Genomic DNA, 17,813 nt, shown 5'->3' with positions numbered 1-17,813 from the left:
ATATCCAATATCCAATTACAAAAAAAAGTAGGCTGCATGTTACACGCCACGCCGAGCCAGAAACAGGTCACATATGGAAGAGAAGAGACAAAAATCAAAGCCACATAGTTCAACGAGGAACCCTCCAACATAGGAAAGTGTAGGAAACTCCACCCAACAGGCCAACTCGACAATCCCCATCAAAAATAAACTTAGAATTACTACTCTGCAAGTCCAATTTTCTAAGTTGATTCTCTCTTTTTTTCCCCTGTTGCTTTGATTCCTTTTTGGATGGTGGCCTCCCAAGACTTCATCAATCAAGAGTTCTTTCCTTCTTCTTCATCAGTAAGTCCCCCTGACCATCTTCCCTGTCTCTTTCCTGGAAGCGTTTATTCATTAGTTTCTGATTGTATGTTTCCGTATTGATGATATGTTTTATGAAAAGGGTCGTGTGAAATCGTCTTCAATTTGTTTGGGTGGTTTAGATGGATGATGAAGAAGAAGGGGACGCATGAACCGGTAAATTACTGAGGATCAAAGCTGGTTTTTGTGTTATATATGATGACGAGGGAGAAGAGGGATATAAGGCCTGTACTCTTCAAACTTGGGGTGGCTCTGGCTTTCTCTGTTGGCAGCATTCTCTTTTCTATTTTGAGAACCAAAACGGTTAAGCCCTCTGGATCCCCACCTTCACAGCCTTCTCATCCAGGTTTAGCCCTCTTTTCCTTGTTGCACTTCTGTTTTGTTAATTTCTCTCTTGCTTTGTGTTCTTGAATCAATATGATGGATGTGTGGTTGAATCCAGAACATCCGAATCAGGTTGACTCTGTTGAGGAAAGGATTGAGCTGAAGAATGACGAGGATGATCATGTCTTGCTTAGAGCAACCAGTTCTTGTAATTTTGCCTTAGCTTCTTCTGAGAGAGATGTAAGATGACTGGACTTTTGTTTTAAATTTCTGGGTCCTTTTTCTTTGTTCCTAATTCTCCTTTATGGTAATTGACTGGATTTAGAAACAGTTATTTGTCAACCTCATGAAGATAGTACTATAGTTGTGGTCTGCTTTTTGTTTTTTGCCCCAATAACGATTTGAATGAGGTTGAATAGATTGTTGTGATTAAGAGTTGTGGCATGAGATGGAATTTAATGTGTTTTATCACGGAAGCTGTGATATTATCCTCTGTAAATGTTATATTTAAGATTCTGCTATATTTGATAACCAGTGTATCTCTAAGTCAAGGATTTGAGAGATATGATCTTGATAGGGTAATTTTGATTGTCAGTTTATTACAAACAGAATGTGTGATTTTAAGTACGCATAAGTTTATGTCATATGATTGCCAGATAGAGATACAAGTCCTCAATCTTTCCCTTTGTGGTTTTATGTCCGGGAGAGACAGCATTTCCTTCAGTGTTATGGAGCTGGTGATTTAGAAGAGTGTATTTAGGCTTTAACTATTAAAAGCAGTTAGTGGTAACTTTTGTTTGCACTTTATGCTGCAGGAGCCATCGTTGTTGTCAAAAACCTCTAGTGGTAATTTATCCAGTAACTGTTCTCCTTGCAAGAGATCTAATGGGGATAAAGACGTGTACCTCTTGCCAGAATTCAATGATCTCGTCATGGAATTTGATTTGGCTGCCATGAAGGCTACCTTTTCTCCCCACAAGGATGTAGAAATGCTAACAAATAGTTGTGTTCAAAAGCTGGACCATGAGCAAGAACTTAACAGCCTGAGGAACATGGTTAAAACTCTCAAAGAGAGGGAGAGATCACTTGAGATTCAACTGCTGGAGTATTACGGCCTTAAGGAGCAAGAGACTGCTGTCATGGAGCTCCATAACCGACTCAAGATAAACAATATGGAGGCCAAGCTTTTCAATCTTAAAATCGAGTCCTTGCAGGCAGATAAGAGGAGGCTTGAGGAACAAGTGGCTGATTATGCAAGAGTTGTGTCGGAACTCGAAGCTGCAAAAACAAAGATAAAGCTACTCAAGAAGAAACTAAGATCTGAAGCTCAGCACAACAGAGAACACATCCTAGCGTTGCAAGAAAGAGTTGTAAAGCTACAGGACCAGGAAAAGAAGGCTCTTTGTACGGACCCAGACCTCCAGTTGAAACTTCAACAACTGAAGGATTACGAGGAGGAGGCAGAGGAACTAAGGAAGTCTAATCACATTCTGCGGCAAGAAAATTCTGCGTTAGCTCAAAAGTTGGAATATGTGCAGACCCTCGCTGTTTCTGTTTTGGATGGCGAAAAGGTTATTTGTCTTCTTCCAGCTCTTCTACCTTCCCTGTTACTTCTTAGTGCATTTTCATTTATGTGTATCTACTTTCTCATGCAACAGGTGGAAGCATTGAAGAGTGAAAGTAACCGCTTAAGACAAGAAAATGAAGATAAGGCTAGGGAAATTGAGCAACTCCAAGCAGCTCGTTGCTCTGATATTGAAGAACTAGTCTATCTCAGATGGATAAATGCTTGCTTACGCTATGAGCTGAGAAACTACCAGCCTGACCCTGATAAAACTGTTGCTAGGGATCTAAGCAAATCCTTAAGTCCCAAGTCCGAGGAGAAAGCCAAGCAGCTAATACTTGAATATGCAAGGAAAGAAGGCACGGGTGAGAAAGGGATAAGTATAGCAGATTTTGATTCTGACCGGTGGTCATCCTCCCAAGCTTCCTATCTTACAGAATCTGGTGAAAATGATGATCTTTCTGTTGAATGTTCATCAACCAACAAGACAAACACTTCAAGCAAAACAAAAATATTTGGTAAGCTTATGCAACTGCTAAGGGGAAAGGGGAGTAGCCATCTTAGACGGAGTTCATCACTAGAGTCAGCTCCATCCATGGAGTATATGGCGGGTAAGAGTTCTAGTATTTCTCCAGTGTGCAATGCTGGGGTTTCACCAGGGACAGCTTCTGGTGATGATGGCCTCAATGCCAGATCAAGAACTTCATCGCAGAGCTCATCTAGACTTTCTCTGGATCTCCAAAGATTTCCGTATCTTCAAGGATCAAAGAGTGGTAAAGGAGAAGAAAGCAGCAACTTAGAATGTATCCAGAGAAATAGCAGTGATGGATCATCCTGTGTTTATAGAGTGATGAATCCTATTTCAGAAGACGTTACTAATTTAAGCAAAGAAAATCAATATCAACATCAACAAAGTTCTACAGATGCTAAGAAATCTGAATTGTTAAAATATGCTGACGCTTTGAAGGGCTCCAGGCGGAAACCAACCGTCAGGAAGAGATCGGTATCATGTACGCTTTGAAAGGCTCTCAACCGAAACAGGTTTTGGAGGAGGCCAGCATGATTTAGTCTCTATTGAAATGTAAACAGAAGCTTGTAGATGAAAGTAATTTTTGGAGCATAGCCTTGTTCTGCATCCCATTTTGCCACCTTAATTCTCCTACTTTTCTTGCCTTCGGCCTTGTATTACATGGGTAATGAAGTGGGCTATCCAATATGGTCCATGAGTTGCCGCAGCCCTGTATATTTGATGTAGGATTTCTAGTCACTGTAACAAGTTCCCTGTGTACATATGGAACTAGAATGAAAACTTTTGTGCAGCTAAAGAAATATAGTCAAGAATTTGCCTTTCCTAGTATTTTTTTTTTTAATCGTTCCATGGATCTATCTATGTTATTTCCGGTATTTGTTAGGGAGAAATGCAAGCATTCTGGAGTTAGATGGTTGCTATCTGGTTAGTCTCATCCTGATTGAAGTTTGGAGGCGATGCAAAATAATACTAGCAACTTGTGCCTCTTTCCACGGACGCAGGAACTAGGACATGAAAGTGTGGTTGTGAATTAGGCCAAACTAGAAGAAACTTGCATTTCACGTACGACTCTTCTGAGGATCCTAATTACATATTTCGTTTTTTATCCAGAATTGAAGTGTGGCATTATTAATCCCTCAGAAATTCGTCAAAACATTCATACACTGTCCTTTTTATTCTTTTGAACCATTAGTAAAAACTACTGCTATCATCTTACATATACCTCATAGTAGGGCTACTAGAAATTCAAATTGCTCACTAGCAACTCAGTCAATGGATCGAAATTGAACTCGAGTCGAGCTCGAGCAGTTCGTTTGTGAATTTGAGTTGAGTACGAGTCTTAGAGAAAGATGCTCGAGTGCTCAACAAATTTATTCGTGTAATTAAGTTTTTTAATTAAAAATAATATGTGTGAAATTACACTAATAAATATGAAAGTTGCAAAAATTATCATTGAAAAATTGAGCTCGATCTCGACATGACTCGCAAAGGTTCTTGACCTTGGGCATGGTATTGCCTGCATTGGACTCGACTCGAACAGAAGTAACAACAGTAAGGTTAGCCGAACACGAATAGTAGCAACTCCAAATTACTTTCATGAGTGCTATACTAAGGGAGCACATGAAAATCAAATATAAATACATATTACAAAGAAAGTTAATTCAAACTAGAGGCACAAGTTCTTGTTGGTATAAAAGCATTTATGCAGGATCAGTGATAGTATAAAAACAAAAAAAGGACTAAAAAATACGATATGATCATCTTTTTAGCTTTTGTTTGCCGTATAAATTGTAGCATGTCATTCGGTGTAAAATTTTTTTGAAAAAAAAATATTAAGTGTAATGTCGAAAGCGGGATCTCTGCATCCGTCTTGCTCATGGGTCACGTGATCAGTCAGACCTGCTCAACAACTGGAGAGACTGCTGCATTCGGCCGAACGACCAGGGCAAGACGCCGCCGTTTAGATCTGTTTTGACGCGGAACGACCTTCCAGGTGTAAATCTGCGTGGGCGAGTAGGCCAGTTGAGTACACATCACCCGCGTATCTTCCGTACACAAAAATGCCCGTACGGACCAGAATCTTGACAGTTACAACTGACTTTCTCTCCCTCTCCCTCGCTTTTTTCTCTCTCCAGTCTCCACTCCACACAGTCCGTTACGTACAAAAAAATTTGCTTCTACATCCAACTTGACTTGATAAAAATGGAGATTGATCAAAATCATACCCTTTTCAATTTTAAATTTGTACTTTTCATGCATTATTAGCTAGCTCGTATTATTAAAATTGAAACTGTCATAACGCGTCCATTGTTAAAACTTATTTAATTGATTCAACTAGTAAGAACAGATTACTTTTTCAAAAAAAAATTATATTTCGTTGTGGACATAAGAGCTGTGTTTTATGAACAATTTGTAAGAATCTTAGTAAAACGATCTATGATTTCAAAAGCATTCTCTGATTTATAGTGGCGATCAAAGTCGAATTCATCTAAATTTTTTATTTTTATTATAAAAAAATTAAACAAGATAATTGCAAAATGAACATTTGATCCCAAAGGGAAATGATAATAAAAGTGGAATGGAATTGCATGGTCCCCGGGAGAATCAAACCGAACCGGTATATTTTCGAACGGGTTACAAGAAATTAATTAACGGAACTTAAAAGCCAGATTGGTTTCCACCCGGCTCTAGTCACCGCCTTAACCCAGTCCCAGAACCTGTGCCTCGACTCTCTCTGTCCTCTTGTTCTCTCAGTTCAAACATTTTCAGCATTGGATTCTCTCTCTTTAAATCTCAACTTCCGTTTTAAGTACTACAAGCGGTAGTAAATGCTTCTTTCTCTCTCTGAACAATCTGGGAGGGAGGGCTTTTTCTTCACAATCAACAACAACAATGGCGACAGCAGCAGCCGTGTCCATGGACCATGCACCACCACCAGGGCCGTCTACTACGCTGCAAAGAGCATCTCTCTACGTCGGAGATCTCCATCCGGACGTGATCGAGGCGGATTTGATACAAGTTTTTCGGACGATGGGCGCATTGGACTCAGTTCGAGTTTGCAGAGACAGAGTGTCTCGCAAGTCTCTTTGCTACGCCTACGTCAATTTCCTCAACACTTCGGATGGTAATTTCCTCATTTCAGCTTGATAAACTTTCCATCATTTTTTCATTCCTTTTTTCTTTGCTTTGCTTCTCTTGGTTCAGTATTTTTTTTTTCGTTTCTTATTTGTTACGTCTTCATGCTGACCAATTTCTTGATCAAATGGAAACTATTATTGTTTTTTCTTTTTTCTTTTAAGGTAATCAAATGGAAACTTAATGGATGAATTTGAGTTCCGATAAAGTTGTATGATGTTTGCTCTGCTATATCTCCGTTTCTCCATTTTTCCCCCTCCCCCTTTGGTGTCGGAAAATGGGTTTCCCGGTTTGATTCTTGTAAATATGGGGGAAGAATTGTGAATGTCCCTAATTTTTTTAGTCGTGCAGGGCTTTGAGTAACTCATTTATTCGCTCTGTCTAGTTTTTTTTTTTAAAAAAAATTTGGGGGATGATTTCTTGAAGAACTTGGAGTTTTATTTAGTAATGATGTTTTCCCCTGCAATTGTCTTCTTTATTAATGACGTCATTATTCTTATTATTATATTTTTTTGGGTGGGGGAGGTGGGTTGGGATTTGTAATATGCATTTAGGTTTATTCTGGTTACTTCACAGTGGCTTTCGAGGATTATTTATGGGATACTACTATTTGTGGATGGGGAACAGTTTTGAACTGGTTTCCTAAATGGTTATGGACGTGATTCTGTTGGCTTCAATTTCCAGTACTTTATGTTGTGATGCTGTTCTTATTTTTCGTATATAGCTTGTAGGGTGGTTTTTGTGACTTTGTTCTGCTTCCTTGAAACACATATTTATTGCTTTCCACTTGTACTGTGGAAAAGAAAAGAGACTTATGGGAATATTGCAACTGGGAGATTATAACTTCGATGTTCTTCCGTGATTTGATTTCTTGATGACTGAGCATCTGTTAATCTTCAAGCCTTTTCAGTTTCTTAGCATGGCAATTCCTCCCTAGTCCCTACTTTGGGGATTTTGTATCTTTGAGGTTTCTCTGTATGTTTGCTGAGGGACAGAGTACATGTGGTTTCTTGAGTTCCATTTAATTTGTGTCATCTGTAGCTCTTTACTTGATCATTTTCAGAGCATTGCCTATTATGACAGCTCATTTTCTGTTTAATCAGCATCTAGAGCTCTGGCCAGCCTTAACCATAGAAAATTGAGGGGAAAAAGTATGAGGATCATGTGGTGTCAGAGGGATCCTCTTGCAAGAAAGAATGGGGTAGCTAATCTGTATGTGAAGAATCTTGATCCTTCAGTTAACAATGCTCACTTGGAAGGGTTGTTTGGCAAATATGGGACAATACTTTCTTGCAAAGTTGCCGAGGAAAATGGGAAGAGTAAAGGCTTTGGGTTTGTTCAGTTTGACTCTGAGGATGCAGCCACAACTGCTCTTAATGCTCTCAATGACACCATGTTTGAAGGGAAGAAATTGTAAGTGGTTTTTTTGTTTTGCTTCACTCTTGTTCATTTCACTGCAGCTACTCATTTTACCATGTGGCACCCTTTTCCCCTTTATTGAATGTTTTCCTTCAAGCTGCTGAATCACTATTTTTCCCCTTTCCCCCTTGTTCCCCACCCCCCTTCTCTCTTTCTCTGTGGTGGGCTCAGCTTGAGGGAGAACTATGGTTCACTCAACTGTCAGGTGTGTGTCTGACTAGATGCAAATGCACAGAGCATGTTGCATATGAAGCGGATACTATGACCAGAGGATATCTTTGTCATGAATATCTTAGTTTTATAACTCTGTATTACCTCGGATATTTGACAAATTAGATATGATTCTGCTGTGGTTATTAACTTCTAATGTCAACTAATTTTGACTTCGAACCTAATGGAATGCTGCAGTGACTGAGAATTAATAAACACAGCCATGGTGTTTATGTAGATGCATGAAATGTTTGGGAGAGTTTCAAATGAACCGATGAATAAATACTTTATGATATGAAGACATGTCCTCTGCTGCTTTGTCCTTTATCTGCTTGACATATGCTCTTCAACAAATCAAGGAGAATTTTAGATCCTGCCATCAACACATTCCTTAATTAAAACTAGAATTTGAGCAAATGCTACACATGTTATACCTAATAATTACTTAATTCAGTAGAATTAGATCCATAGAGTTTCTTTTAGCCCCAGTTTTGTTTTTCTAGATATATGTTCTCTTCAAAGTTTGTCTCTACATCATTCAGTACTTGAATGGCTTTCACAAAAGCTCCCCCGCAGATACATTCTTTCAGCTTATGATTGCATTGGAATTATCATTATCACATTAAGGATTTAATTCTTTGTTCTTGCTTCAGATGTGTATGCAAATTTATTAGGAAGAGTGAGAGAAATGATGCTTCTGAGAAAACATTCGCAAATTTATATTTCAAAAATCTTGATGAGAATGTTACCGTGGATTTCCTCAAAGAAAAGTTTTCAGAACATGGGACAGTCTGCAACATTGTGATTATGAAGGATGATGAGGGGAAGTCAAGAGGTTTTGGATTTGTGAAATTCAGTTTGCATGAAGAGGCTAAGAAGGCAGTCGAATGCCTCAATGGTGCTCTTCTTGGTAAATTTCCAACATCTTCTCCTAGTGCCTTAGTTGTTGTTCTTACTGTTGCAAAGTTGAGAGATTTTTTGACTGTGAAATGCTTATAATGCTCAGGTTCCAAGAATCTGTACGTGGGAAGGGCTCAAAAGAAAGCAGAGAGGGAACAGATCTTGAAGCAAGCACATGAGTTTATGCTCGACAATAATTATGCAAAGTCCAAGGCTTCAAACCTCTTTGTGAAGAATCTCAGTTTATCATTTGATGACCTGGAACTGGAAGAACTTTTCAGTGATTATGGCAAAGTTACTTCAGCCAAGGTGATGTATAATGAAGATGGTGCCAGCAGAGGATTTGGTTTTGTATGTTTTTCTTGTCCAGAAGAAGCAAAGAGGGCTTTGGAATCACTAAATGGTAAAGATTCTCCCGTTTCTATTGCCTTTCTCCATGTATAGCTAAGATTTCTGATGTCTGCTTTGGCTTTTGATAGGAACTACTGTCCGAGGTATGGTTCTGTATGTGGCCTTGGCTCACCGTAGAAAAGAACATCCTACGCAGTTGCAGAGCATCGACACTAAACAGTCATTCCAAACTCCTCACTGGAACATCCATGTCCCTCAATATTATCCTTTATATTACAATGTCCCTCCAGTTCCCATCCCACACTTCCGCCCTTTCCAGCCAAGGCTGTACCAAGCCTTCTGCAGATCTCTCAGCGGATTTTTCCCCTTTGACGACCAAAGACTTCAGGGAAAGTTCTGTACCCATGTAAGTAAATTTGACCGTTTAGTTCTCTCCTTAAGAAAATTCCACTGTTAATTTTCTGCATTGTTGTTAGCCTCTCTTTGCTACCTTTCCAAATTTGCTCCCCATTTCTAATTCTTGAAAAGCAGTTGCAGGTTCCACTTCAACAGTCGCAGCAGGAGCCCATCAAAGGCATGGCTCACCAGTATCATGTAAGTTTCTTATCCTTAGCTTTATCTTCTTTGCTTGTACAAAAGAACGATTTTACTCTGACTCAAAGGACGTTGATGGATACAGTCAGTGCACTATTGCTTAACTAAATAAAGTAAATCCGGTAATTTGACTTAGGTTTTTCTTGTTTTGCAAACTTTTATTTTCTCATACATCAGAACAACTTTTTTGGTTCCTTCAGTAGTGCAAAAATTTTCTTGGTTATTTAAAGATTTCAGAATGGCCTTTATACTCAGTTCACCTTGTATTTGCTTTGCAGCCTAAAAAGTTTAGTACTGCTTATGGTTCAACGCAACCCCTGAATATTGGTTCTGTGAAGCAGCAAAAACCATCAAGTAAACTGGGAAATAAAACTGTCTATGGTCCTCTTGAGACTTCTACGACAGGGCCAGGATCTGTAAATTCTCCTATTATTGATTCTAAACATGACCCAGAATTTGGTGCTTTGAAGCAGAAGAAACCCTCATGTAAACTGGGAAAGAAGAGTACCTGTGCTGACAATGGAACTTCTGCCAGAGGATTTGGATCTGGATCTGTAAGTTCTGCTGCTAGAACATCATCACAATGGGTATACAAGAAAAACTGTAGGACAATGCTACAACCTTTGGACAAGAATAGTCAGGTATCTGGATTTGAAAAAGAAAATTTCCCTCAGAAATTCATTTAATGCAGATCTTCTATCCACGACAATTTGGATAAATCGCTTAGGTTGTCTTGGCAAATATGCAACTCGAAAGCCAGCTTTCTTCCCCTTTCTGCTTATCTATTCTTTTGCTATCCCCACTGAAAAACTTGCGTAAATGATTGGCAATGTAAGTTTCAGAATGAGGATGTATCATTTTGCTATTTGGTAGTTGCTATTTCAGTGATGCTTCTTCTTTTTCTCATCAGCCTGGACATACTGCTGAGAAACCCGAAGTATTTGTGAATACGAATGTGCAGGAGCTACCAGAGTCCCAAAATCCAAATGATGAAGGCAAATTCTGGGAGCGTCTCACATAGCAACACCAGTATTCTGCCAGCTGCTCAGAGCTAAACTGACCGATGTTGGTGTTAAAACATTTCTAGCATCAGATAACTCTACTCTTTCTAGTGAAGAATTGTGTATATCCTAAGGACTGCAGCACTGGTTGTGCGAGCTTGGAGTCTTCATTGAAACTCATTGTTACGTATTATCATACTCTCAAAATGATTCTTGTTTTGCTTTACATAAACTTTCCCTTACTACAACCAACTCATTGACGGATAATTTTGGAGCTGATCTTCTGATTTTTGACTTTCAGTGGCCGTTCTTATTTTGTAAATTCTAATGCACATTTCTATATTTTACTAAGGTCTTGAGATGTTGAGACCAATAATTCTTGACCAGTGTGCCTTGATTTCGTTTTTCACAAACCAAGGACCAACCAAATATGTCTTTTATTTTTTTTGCCGAACACGATAGATTCTATTCTACACCCACTACTTTATACTAAGGGGAAGGGGGACCTAAAAAGGTCAAGAGAAATCCAGAAAGAACTGAACCACCGATCCAGGAAAGCAAAATGTTCCGGTACAAGTGTCTTGTATCTCCGGATAACAACCATATCAGGAAGGCTTTATCAAAATTAAGGCACGTACTTGGAATATAGAGACGTTATTGAAGTACAGCAGAATCCATTGGCAATCGGAATACAGAAAAAGTGGGAAAAAAAATTTTATGATAGGCCTAGCTCTTACAGATGCACCCTTTTTTCTTTCTGTTTTTTTTCCCCGTCCTTTTTCTTTGGTAGAGTTCGCAAATGCACCTAGTGAAAGAAAAGTTGGAACTCATCCTATCAGGCTGATGCCTTGTAAGAGTACTGAATCGGCAAGAAGCTGATTAGCTGCCTCAGAAGGATGTACCCCATCCCAAAATACATATTGGGTTGCGTTGCTACAGCTTCGTGATGATCTTGAACGGCACAAGAATACAGTTTTCCCAACTGTCCCTGTTCTGCAACAACTTCTGGTTGCTTCTTTAAAACCTGTAAAAAGGAATAATGTGAAAATTGAATCATGAAAATGGCGCCTAATTCAGGTCTTCTCTGCAGAAACTTTGAAGGTTGAATACCATAATCTGAAGGAGATTTGACAGCGTCGTAGAGGGGCTTGAAAATGTCGAAGACAGCTAATTTGAGGTCCGGAAGCCGCTTCTGAAGCTGGATTGCGGTGGAGTTGAGCTTTTGATTGAATCCTTGGGCATCAGTGTTGAGATGAGCAACGCATCCACTCTGGCGGGTGGACCCAAATAAAGTTCTGGCTGCTGGGAGGCAACCCAGTGGCGGTAGTGAAGTCACTCCAATTCTCCTGGCTCCTAACCCATACAATTCCTGTTTTTTCAACCAGAACAACTTTGGATTTAACATCCCATTATTTTATTTTCTTTGGGCAAAAAGTAAAAATTGCAAGTAGAGCAATTACCTTGACGAAGTTGGAGAGTATGCCGACCAGGTAGGAAGAGTACTGAGCAGGGGTGTAGACTTTGTTAAGTGCAGGATGGAAGTAATAATTTTGTAAAAAGTCACCGCTACCAGTGCCCAAAATATACAGAGCATCCCCGATGATCGATGCTGCTTTTTTGGTGCCTGCTGATTTTTCTAGCTTGCTTTTATACTCCTTGAAATATTGGAATTGCCGCCGCAATGATATAGCTTGCTGGACCAAAATACAGATGGAAAAAGGAAAAAAAAAATGTAAATTGACTGAAACAAGATTGGCTTTGCCCTTTATTGGTCCAAAAGATGTTTCTCTGCTGCATAGCCTGCGTATTAAACGGGTTAAATCTTACATTTATGGAGGCAGTTTTTTCATCGTAGCCAGATCCAGCAGAACCAAAGTTGGCTCCAATGAGAAGGCTCTTCCCTGATGCATGGGGGCTAAGATATGCTGGCGGATAGAGAGTAAAGCCCAGAGTATCAGCTGGAAAAAAAATTAAAGAATTGAGAATAATCACTATTTACAGGTCGCAAATTGAGTTCAAAAATGTTGCTGACTAATGTTATGCCTGAATAAATCCGAAAGTCCTTGAAAAATAAACCCTGTCGTGTTAGAAATACAAACATTTAAAGCTGTAATCTATTTATAGGCCATTCAACACAAGGACCTGATGTACGAGTTGGATTCTTGAACTGTAACTTGCCTGTAAAATCAGTAACTAGCTTTCCGTTGCAGAACCTTCCAGTGGCTTGATGACTAGCAAAATCCCTCCCATAAGGTGCAAAATTGGCTTTGAAAAAGGTTGATAGGTGGTTGTTATTCCCGACATCCACGTCCGAGTCGCCAAAAATTATCAGTGCGGGAACAAGGGGTTGGGCAACTACAATCATGGCGGAGGCCAATGATGCAAATATGAAAGCTAATGCTTCTTTTGTTTTGACGCCCATTTTCTTGAAAAGGTTTGTCTTGAACTAGAAGGCTTCATCTAATTGTGCAGGTCGACAATTGAGACCAAATAAGAGGAGAAAAGAGAGGGTGCCCCAGTTCACTTAATGCTGCTGCATTGAGGAGGGAAGATGAGAGGTTGGGCAGCACTGAATGGTGCCTAAGAATTGACATATATACATATATAGAGAGAGAGAGATATCTACATATGGATTTAATGTCTTCGCTAATGAATGAAAATTGTGTGTATGATGTAAGAAAAATAAAATTTGAAATTTTTTTTTGAAATTCTTGACATCCAAACACACCCACTGACTTGAATGGACATAAGTGCAACAGTACCTACCATTTTTGAAGTTGCAATCCTTCTTTAATTTTGAAAAGGTACTTTTACCTCTTCTTATCGTGGTTTGACGTTTTATCACATGATCCTCTTATAATTTAAAAATCTATACATAATTTTTCATGATTTGGGTTAAAGTGTCACCATTAATTTTTTCATTACAATTAATTGGCAAAATTAAAAAGTCAAAATTAAATTGATAAACTTGCTCTTTCTCTATTTTTCTTTCTTTTTTTTTTCTTTTGGGAAGAACAGGGATGATTTTACAAAATATATTTAGGCCTGCTAAATCTGCAAATACAAAAAGGAAGAAAGAAAAATAAAAAAATAAAAAAGAAATAGAAAATACCACTAGACATTTGGAGTCACTAAGGTTGTGTTTGGATTGTATTTTTCGTGATTTTTCATGGAAAAATTACTGTAGCGATTTGATGTATGTGAGGGAAAAAGGTAATAGGGAAATGTGATCACGGAAAGCGACGTAATTTTTCGACGGAAACCAGCAATCCAAACAAGGCGTAAAATTTTGGTTTAAAAATGTATAATTATATTTGCAACCATTACGGATTTGGTTTAAAACCTCCAATGATATTTGCAGTCATTAGAGATTTTCTTATTTATCTATTTTTAATTCTCTTTATTCTTTTTTGCATTTGGAAAAAAGTAGTGAAGGGTGAATTTGTCAATTTTTTAGTTTGTCATGAGGGATTTATATATAGGTTTTTAAATTATAGGGGAGTTATATAATAAAATACCAAATGAGGAGGGTAAAAGGTAATTTAGTCTTTTGAAAATTCTCCAACATTGCAGGTTTCTTTCCTTGGACTGCTGCGGCCAAGAAAGAGTATCAGACAGAGTCAAAATGTAACAGTACTGGACAATAAACATTACCACCCAACTGCTCTAATCAAATGCAGCCAAGATCATTTTGGTGGTGTGAAATTGCACCCTTGCAATAATACAGAAGGCACTATCGATGGAGGTCATTTGGACCATGGCCTTGGTAAAGTTGGTATGATCGAATTCGTTTGGGTTATGCATGTTTGTCAAACTCTAGTGGAGTAGTGGTGATCAGAGAATTGCATGAAAAGGTGTTTCAGCACCCAAGACTTCAAACTTATCTTTAATGTTTCATTTGTTAACAGGGAATCGAAGGAACTTTTTCACTCTTATGGAGAAGTTATGTCAGCCCTGTGATGAATAACGAAGATGTACTTGTTAGCAAAGTATTTGGTTTTTGCAACTTCATTTCTTTCGCATCATTTATCAAAGCTTCATCCGCCGGTGTAAGAGAATCAATTATACTGTTAACCAATCTACTCTTGTTAGTTTGTCATTACCTTGTCTTTGCTACAAATCTTTCCACGGTTGTTCCCCATTTTTCAATTTCTTGAAAAGCTGCTGCACGGACTTCCACTTTTTTTTTTTTTTTTTTTTGTAAGTGTGAGGTTTCGAACTTGGACTTCTTACTTACACTTTCTCCCCTCTTACCATCCAATTCATCCCTCCCCTTTCACGTACTTCCACTTAAACAGTCACAGAAGGAGTTAATCGAGGACATGGCATGCCGCTTATGATGAAAATTTCTTTATCTTTGTAAGTTTTTGCCATGACTACTGTTTTTATAGCTGCACAAAACAACATGCATACACTTGAAATATAGCAGAATCCTTTGTTGTACACACAGATAAATGGAGGGAAAAAAAAAACTGTTACAAGCTTGTTACCTTTTTGAAATGCAAATATATATATATATATGTATATATATATTCAACGTAGGTGGAAAACTTGGATTTCATCAGCCTATGAGGCTGATGCCTTGAGCGATCAACCCATCGGCAAGAATCTGATTCGCAGCCTGAGATGGATGTACGCTGTCCCAAAACACATATTGGGTTGCGTTGCTACAGGTTCCTGGTGACTTCGGATTGCACAAGAATATCGTTGTCTCAACTGTCCCTGTTCCGCAGCAACCTCTGGTTGCTTCTTTGAAACCTACGAAAGAACAATCAAAAGTACAAAACTTATTAATTGAGGAATTCTTTTCTTTTTTCCCCTGCAGTGAAGAAAGTTGATGGACCATCTCTAGTTGACTCTGTCCAGTGAAGTTATTGTGATTGATTCTTATATCTTTTGGCATAAACTCGGACAATTTTGGTGATATAAATTGGGACAATTTTGGTGTAATCATGAATTAGTTGTACGAGTGCACGAAATTTTTGTTTACTCCAAAATTGTACCCCTTTTACACCGACTATTGGAAGAATTGCAGAACCAGGCATAACTGGACAGAAATTCAACCGGAGAGGCCTCGGATCCGAAAGTTGTTTTATGGGTTCACATACCATAATTGGAAGGGGATTTGACCACGTCGTACAGGGGATTGAAAATGTCGAAGACGGCTAGCTTGAGGTCTGGAAACTGTTTCTGGAGCTGGGCTGCGGCGGAGTTGATCTTCTTATTGAATTGTTGGGCATCGGTGTTGAGATTAGCAACGCACCCAGGCTGGTGAAATCCAAATAAAGTTCTGGCTGCTGGAAGACACCCCAGTGGCGGCAATGAAGTCACTCCAATTCTCCTGGCTCCTAACCCATACAAATTCTTTTTTTTTTTTTTTTTTTTGAAGAGTTAATTAAGACTGAAACCAGAAGTTGAATGACAAGACCAAAGCTTTTTTTTTTTTTTTACAGAATAATGTTGAAAACAAGAATATCAAGTATGTACCTTCACGAAGTTTGAGAATATGCCAACAAGGTAGGAAGAATACTGATCGGGGGTGTAGACTTTGTTCAGCAAGGGATTGAAGTAATAATTTTGTAAGAAGTCACTGCTACCAGCACCCAAAATATATAGTGCACCCCCGGTGATGGATGCTGCTTGACTGGTGCCTGCTACTTGTTCTAGCTTGCTTCTATACTCTTTGAAATACTGCAATTGCTGGGACAGTGGTATAGCATGCTGTACCAAAACATACAGGTATGGAGAAAAAATTTTAGTGTCAAATGACTGGAAACATACCACTTGGCTTTGCCATGCATCATTAAAATTATTTAATTTTCCTGCATGTTATGCAGGTTGTTGGACCCAGATGCAGTAATGACTGGGTGGTGCATTAGATAGCTCGTACGTTTAAGTAGGCTGTTTTGTCATCATATCCAGATGCAGCAGAAGCAAAGTTGGCTCCAATGAGAAGGTTCTTCCCCGATGCCTGAGGGCTAAGATATGCTGGCGGATAAGTTGTAAACCCCAAAGTATCGGCTGCCAAGAGAAACAGGATGGAGAATAATCAGTACGAATACCATATTAATTCTAGTACTGTTACAGAAAATTATATTGCAGGAGACCTTAAAAATGATACTTATACCACACGTGCATCAAAGTTTCTACAGCCTAAGCACTTGGTAATCATATTTACTTATAGACCAGCACTAAGGGTACAAACGAATCTAATTAAACTGAACATTTCAGTATTCAAACTTGTTTAATTATTTTAACGAGCAACTCGAACGAGCTTATGAATATTGTCCAACATAAAATATTGTTTAAGTTTGACTTGACCAGTTGTCGAACCAAACTCAAACAAGCTCTTGATTCGATACATAAAAAACTTTCCAAATTAACGTTGGAATTGGATTCTTGAACTATACTTGCCTGTAATATCAGTAGCAAGCTTTCCATTGCAGAACCTTCCGGTGGGTTGGTGGTTAATAAAATCCCTTCCATAAGGTGGATAATTAGCTTTGAAAAGGGTGAGAAGGTAGTTGTTATTTCCGACATCCACAGCCGAATCTCCAAATGTGATCAAAGCCGGAACAAGGGGTTGGGCATTTGCGCTGATGGCAAAGGCCAATATTGCCAAAGATGCAAAAAGAAAAGCCATGGCTTCTTTCTTCTTGATGTCCATTTTCTTGAGAAGCTATCAGCTTTAAACTCCAAGATTTCAGCTAATTTTGGAGGTGAACAATAAAAGCTAGAAGTATTTAAGGTGAAGAGGAAAAGGATGGCCAATTCAAATTAAATGTTGCATTGAAGAAGGGAAGATGAAAGTTGAGTGGGTTTTAATGGTGCCTGCGAAGTGGTTGCGGCATTATTTAGCGCATTCATGGCATGCATGATACCGGTGTCCCCTAACGAACTTTCATTTCAGCTCATATCATATCTGCATAGATATTTCCCCTTGTGCCTCTCGTTTTCTATAATTTACTGGTGATGCAGTTCCTTTGAATGGCAAAAAGAAAAAAGAAGGACGTTGACTTGTCATCACCATAACTCTCCCATGTTACCAATCTGGTGCTAGAATAAAGACTTGGCATTAAAACTAGGTTGCCTCCTCCTCCTCCTCCTCCTTCTTCCTACCACCTCTTCCCCTCCTTCCCCCTCCCCCCCAACACACCAACAACACAAACATAATTCAAGGCACAGAATAGAAGGCCAGTACTTTCGTTTACACATCTAGTAAGGTGAATCAGAACCTGACCCAAAATTGAACGTCCCATAAATTGTTTCTGTTGATTTGAGAGCAGCAGCAATTATGATATTTTCCTTGATCGGGGATTATTGACAAAGGGGCAGTCAGAAAGTAGTTGGGTGGAGTGGCGGGGTTTCTTCCTTGGGTTGCGGCCACAAGAGAGCAGCATGGTGACAGTTGATATGTATCACAAAACAAAACAAGTTCCTCACA

The 17,813-nt window shown here is 38.9% G+C and overlaps 3 protein-coding genes across 4 annotated transcripts; 2 read left to right on the top strand and 1 right to left on the bottom strand.

Moving 5' to 3' along the window:
* The first annotated feature begins 63 nt into the window (after positions 1-63).
* On the top strand, positions 64-3,598 carry LOC113768142 (protein CHUP1, chloroplastic). 2 transcript variants are annotated; one of them, XM_027312390.1, is made up of 5 exons: positions 64-324; positions 465-688; positions 785-906; positions 1,482-2,237; positions 2,325-3,598. In XM_027312390.1, exons 2-5 carry the CDS (start codon positions 538-540, stop codon positions 3,249-3,251), a joined length of 1,956 nt encoding a protein of 651 aa, XP_027168191.1. In that variant the 5' UTR covers positions 64-324; positions 465-537; the 3' UTR covers positions 3,252-3,598. The 2 variants fall into 2 exon arrangements, with proteins under 2 accessions (XP_027168191.1, XP_027168190.1); XM_027312389.1 differs by having other exon boundaries at positions 425-688.
* A 2,039-nt stretch (positions 3,599-5,637) lies between these two features.
* Positions 5,638-10,528, top strand: LOC113768859 (polyadenylate-binding protein 6-like). The gene is made up of 8 exons (XM_027313366.1): positions 5,638-5,883; positions 6,998-7,307; positions 8,177-8,433; positions 8,530-8,826; positions 8,903-9,180; positions 9,306-9,368; positions 9,647-10,009; positions 10,279-10,528. The coding sequence occupies exons 1-8, from the start codon at positions 5,652-5,654 to the stop codon at positions 10,387-10,389; spliced, it is 1,911 nt and encodes a 636-aa protein (XP_027169167.1). The 5' UTR covers positions 5,638-5,651; the 3' UTR covers positions 10,390-10,528.
* Positions 10,529-10,984: 456 nt separating this feature from the next.
* LOC113767859 lies at positions 10,985-17,072 on the bottom strand. The gene is made up of 11 exons (XM_027312062.1): positions 16,784-17,072; positions 16,260-16,390; positions 15,857-16,090; positions 15,478-15,733; positions 14,936-15,127; positions 14,672-14,760; positions 12,548-12,815; positions 12,197-12,327; positions 11,830-12,063; positions 11,480-11,738; positions 10,985-11,393 (listed from the first exon to the last, which is right to left on the bottom strand). Exons 1-11 carry the CDS (start codon positions 17,034-17,036, stop codon positions 11,197-11,199), a joined length of 2,244 nt encoding a protein of 747 aa, XP_027167863.1. The 5' UTR covers positions 17,037-17,072; the 3' UTR covers positions 10,985-11,196.
* Positions 17,073-17,813: the final 741 nt, after the last annotated feature.

This window comes from Coffea eugenioides, chromosome 4, assembly GCF_003713205.1.
Source record: "Coffea eugenioides isolate CCC68of chromosome 4, Ceug_1.0, whole genome shotgun sequence".
Taxonomy (NCBI): Eukaryota; Viridiplantae; Streptophyta; class Magnoliopsida; order Gentianales; family Rubiaceae; genus Coffea; species Coffea eugenioides.
The sequence above is the reverse complement of the archived record's forward strand: the minus strand, read 5'-3'. Positions and strand labels throughout refer to the sequence as shown.

Bases quoted from the DNA above. Each gene is read 5' to 3' on its own strand.
- LOC113768142 (XM_027312390.1), top strand. From the start codon at position 538: ATGATGACGAGGGAGAAGAGGGATATAAGGCCTGTACTCTTCAAACTT. The intron at 907-1,481 runs GTAAGATGACTG...TTTATGCTGCAG, and splicing joins TAGCTTCTTCTGAGAGAGAT to GAGCCATCGTTGTTGTCAAA. The intron at 2,238-2,324 runs GTTATTTGTCTT...CTCATGCAACAG, and splicing joins CTGTTTTGGATGGCGAAAAG to GTGGAAGCATTGAAGAGTGA.
- LOC113768859 (XM_027313366.1), top strand. From the start codon at position 5,652: ATGGCGACAGCAGCAGCCGTGTCCATGGACCATGCACCACCACCAGGG. The intron at 5,884-6,997 runs GTAATTTCCTCA...CTGTTTAATCAG, and splicing joins TTTCCTCAACACTTCGGATG to CATCTAGAGCTCTGGCCAGC. The intron at 9,369-9,646 runs GTAAGTTTCTTA...TTTGCTTTGCAG, and splicing joins GCATGGCTCACCAGTATCAT to CCTAAAAAGTTTAGTACTGC.
- LOC113767859 (XM_027312062.1), bottom strand. From the start codon at position 17,036: ATGGACATCAAGAAGAAAGAAGCCATGGCTTTTCTTTTTGCATCTTTG. The intron at 15,734-15,856 runs GTACATACTTGA...AAAAAAAAAAAG, and splicing joins TATTCTCAAACTTCGTGAAG to AATTTGTATGGGTTAGGAGC. The intron at 14,761-14,935 runs GCTGATGAAATC...TGTTTTGTGCAG, and splicing joins TCAAGGCATCAGCCTCATAG to CTATAAAAACAGTAGTCATG.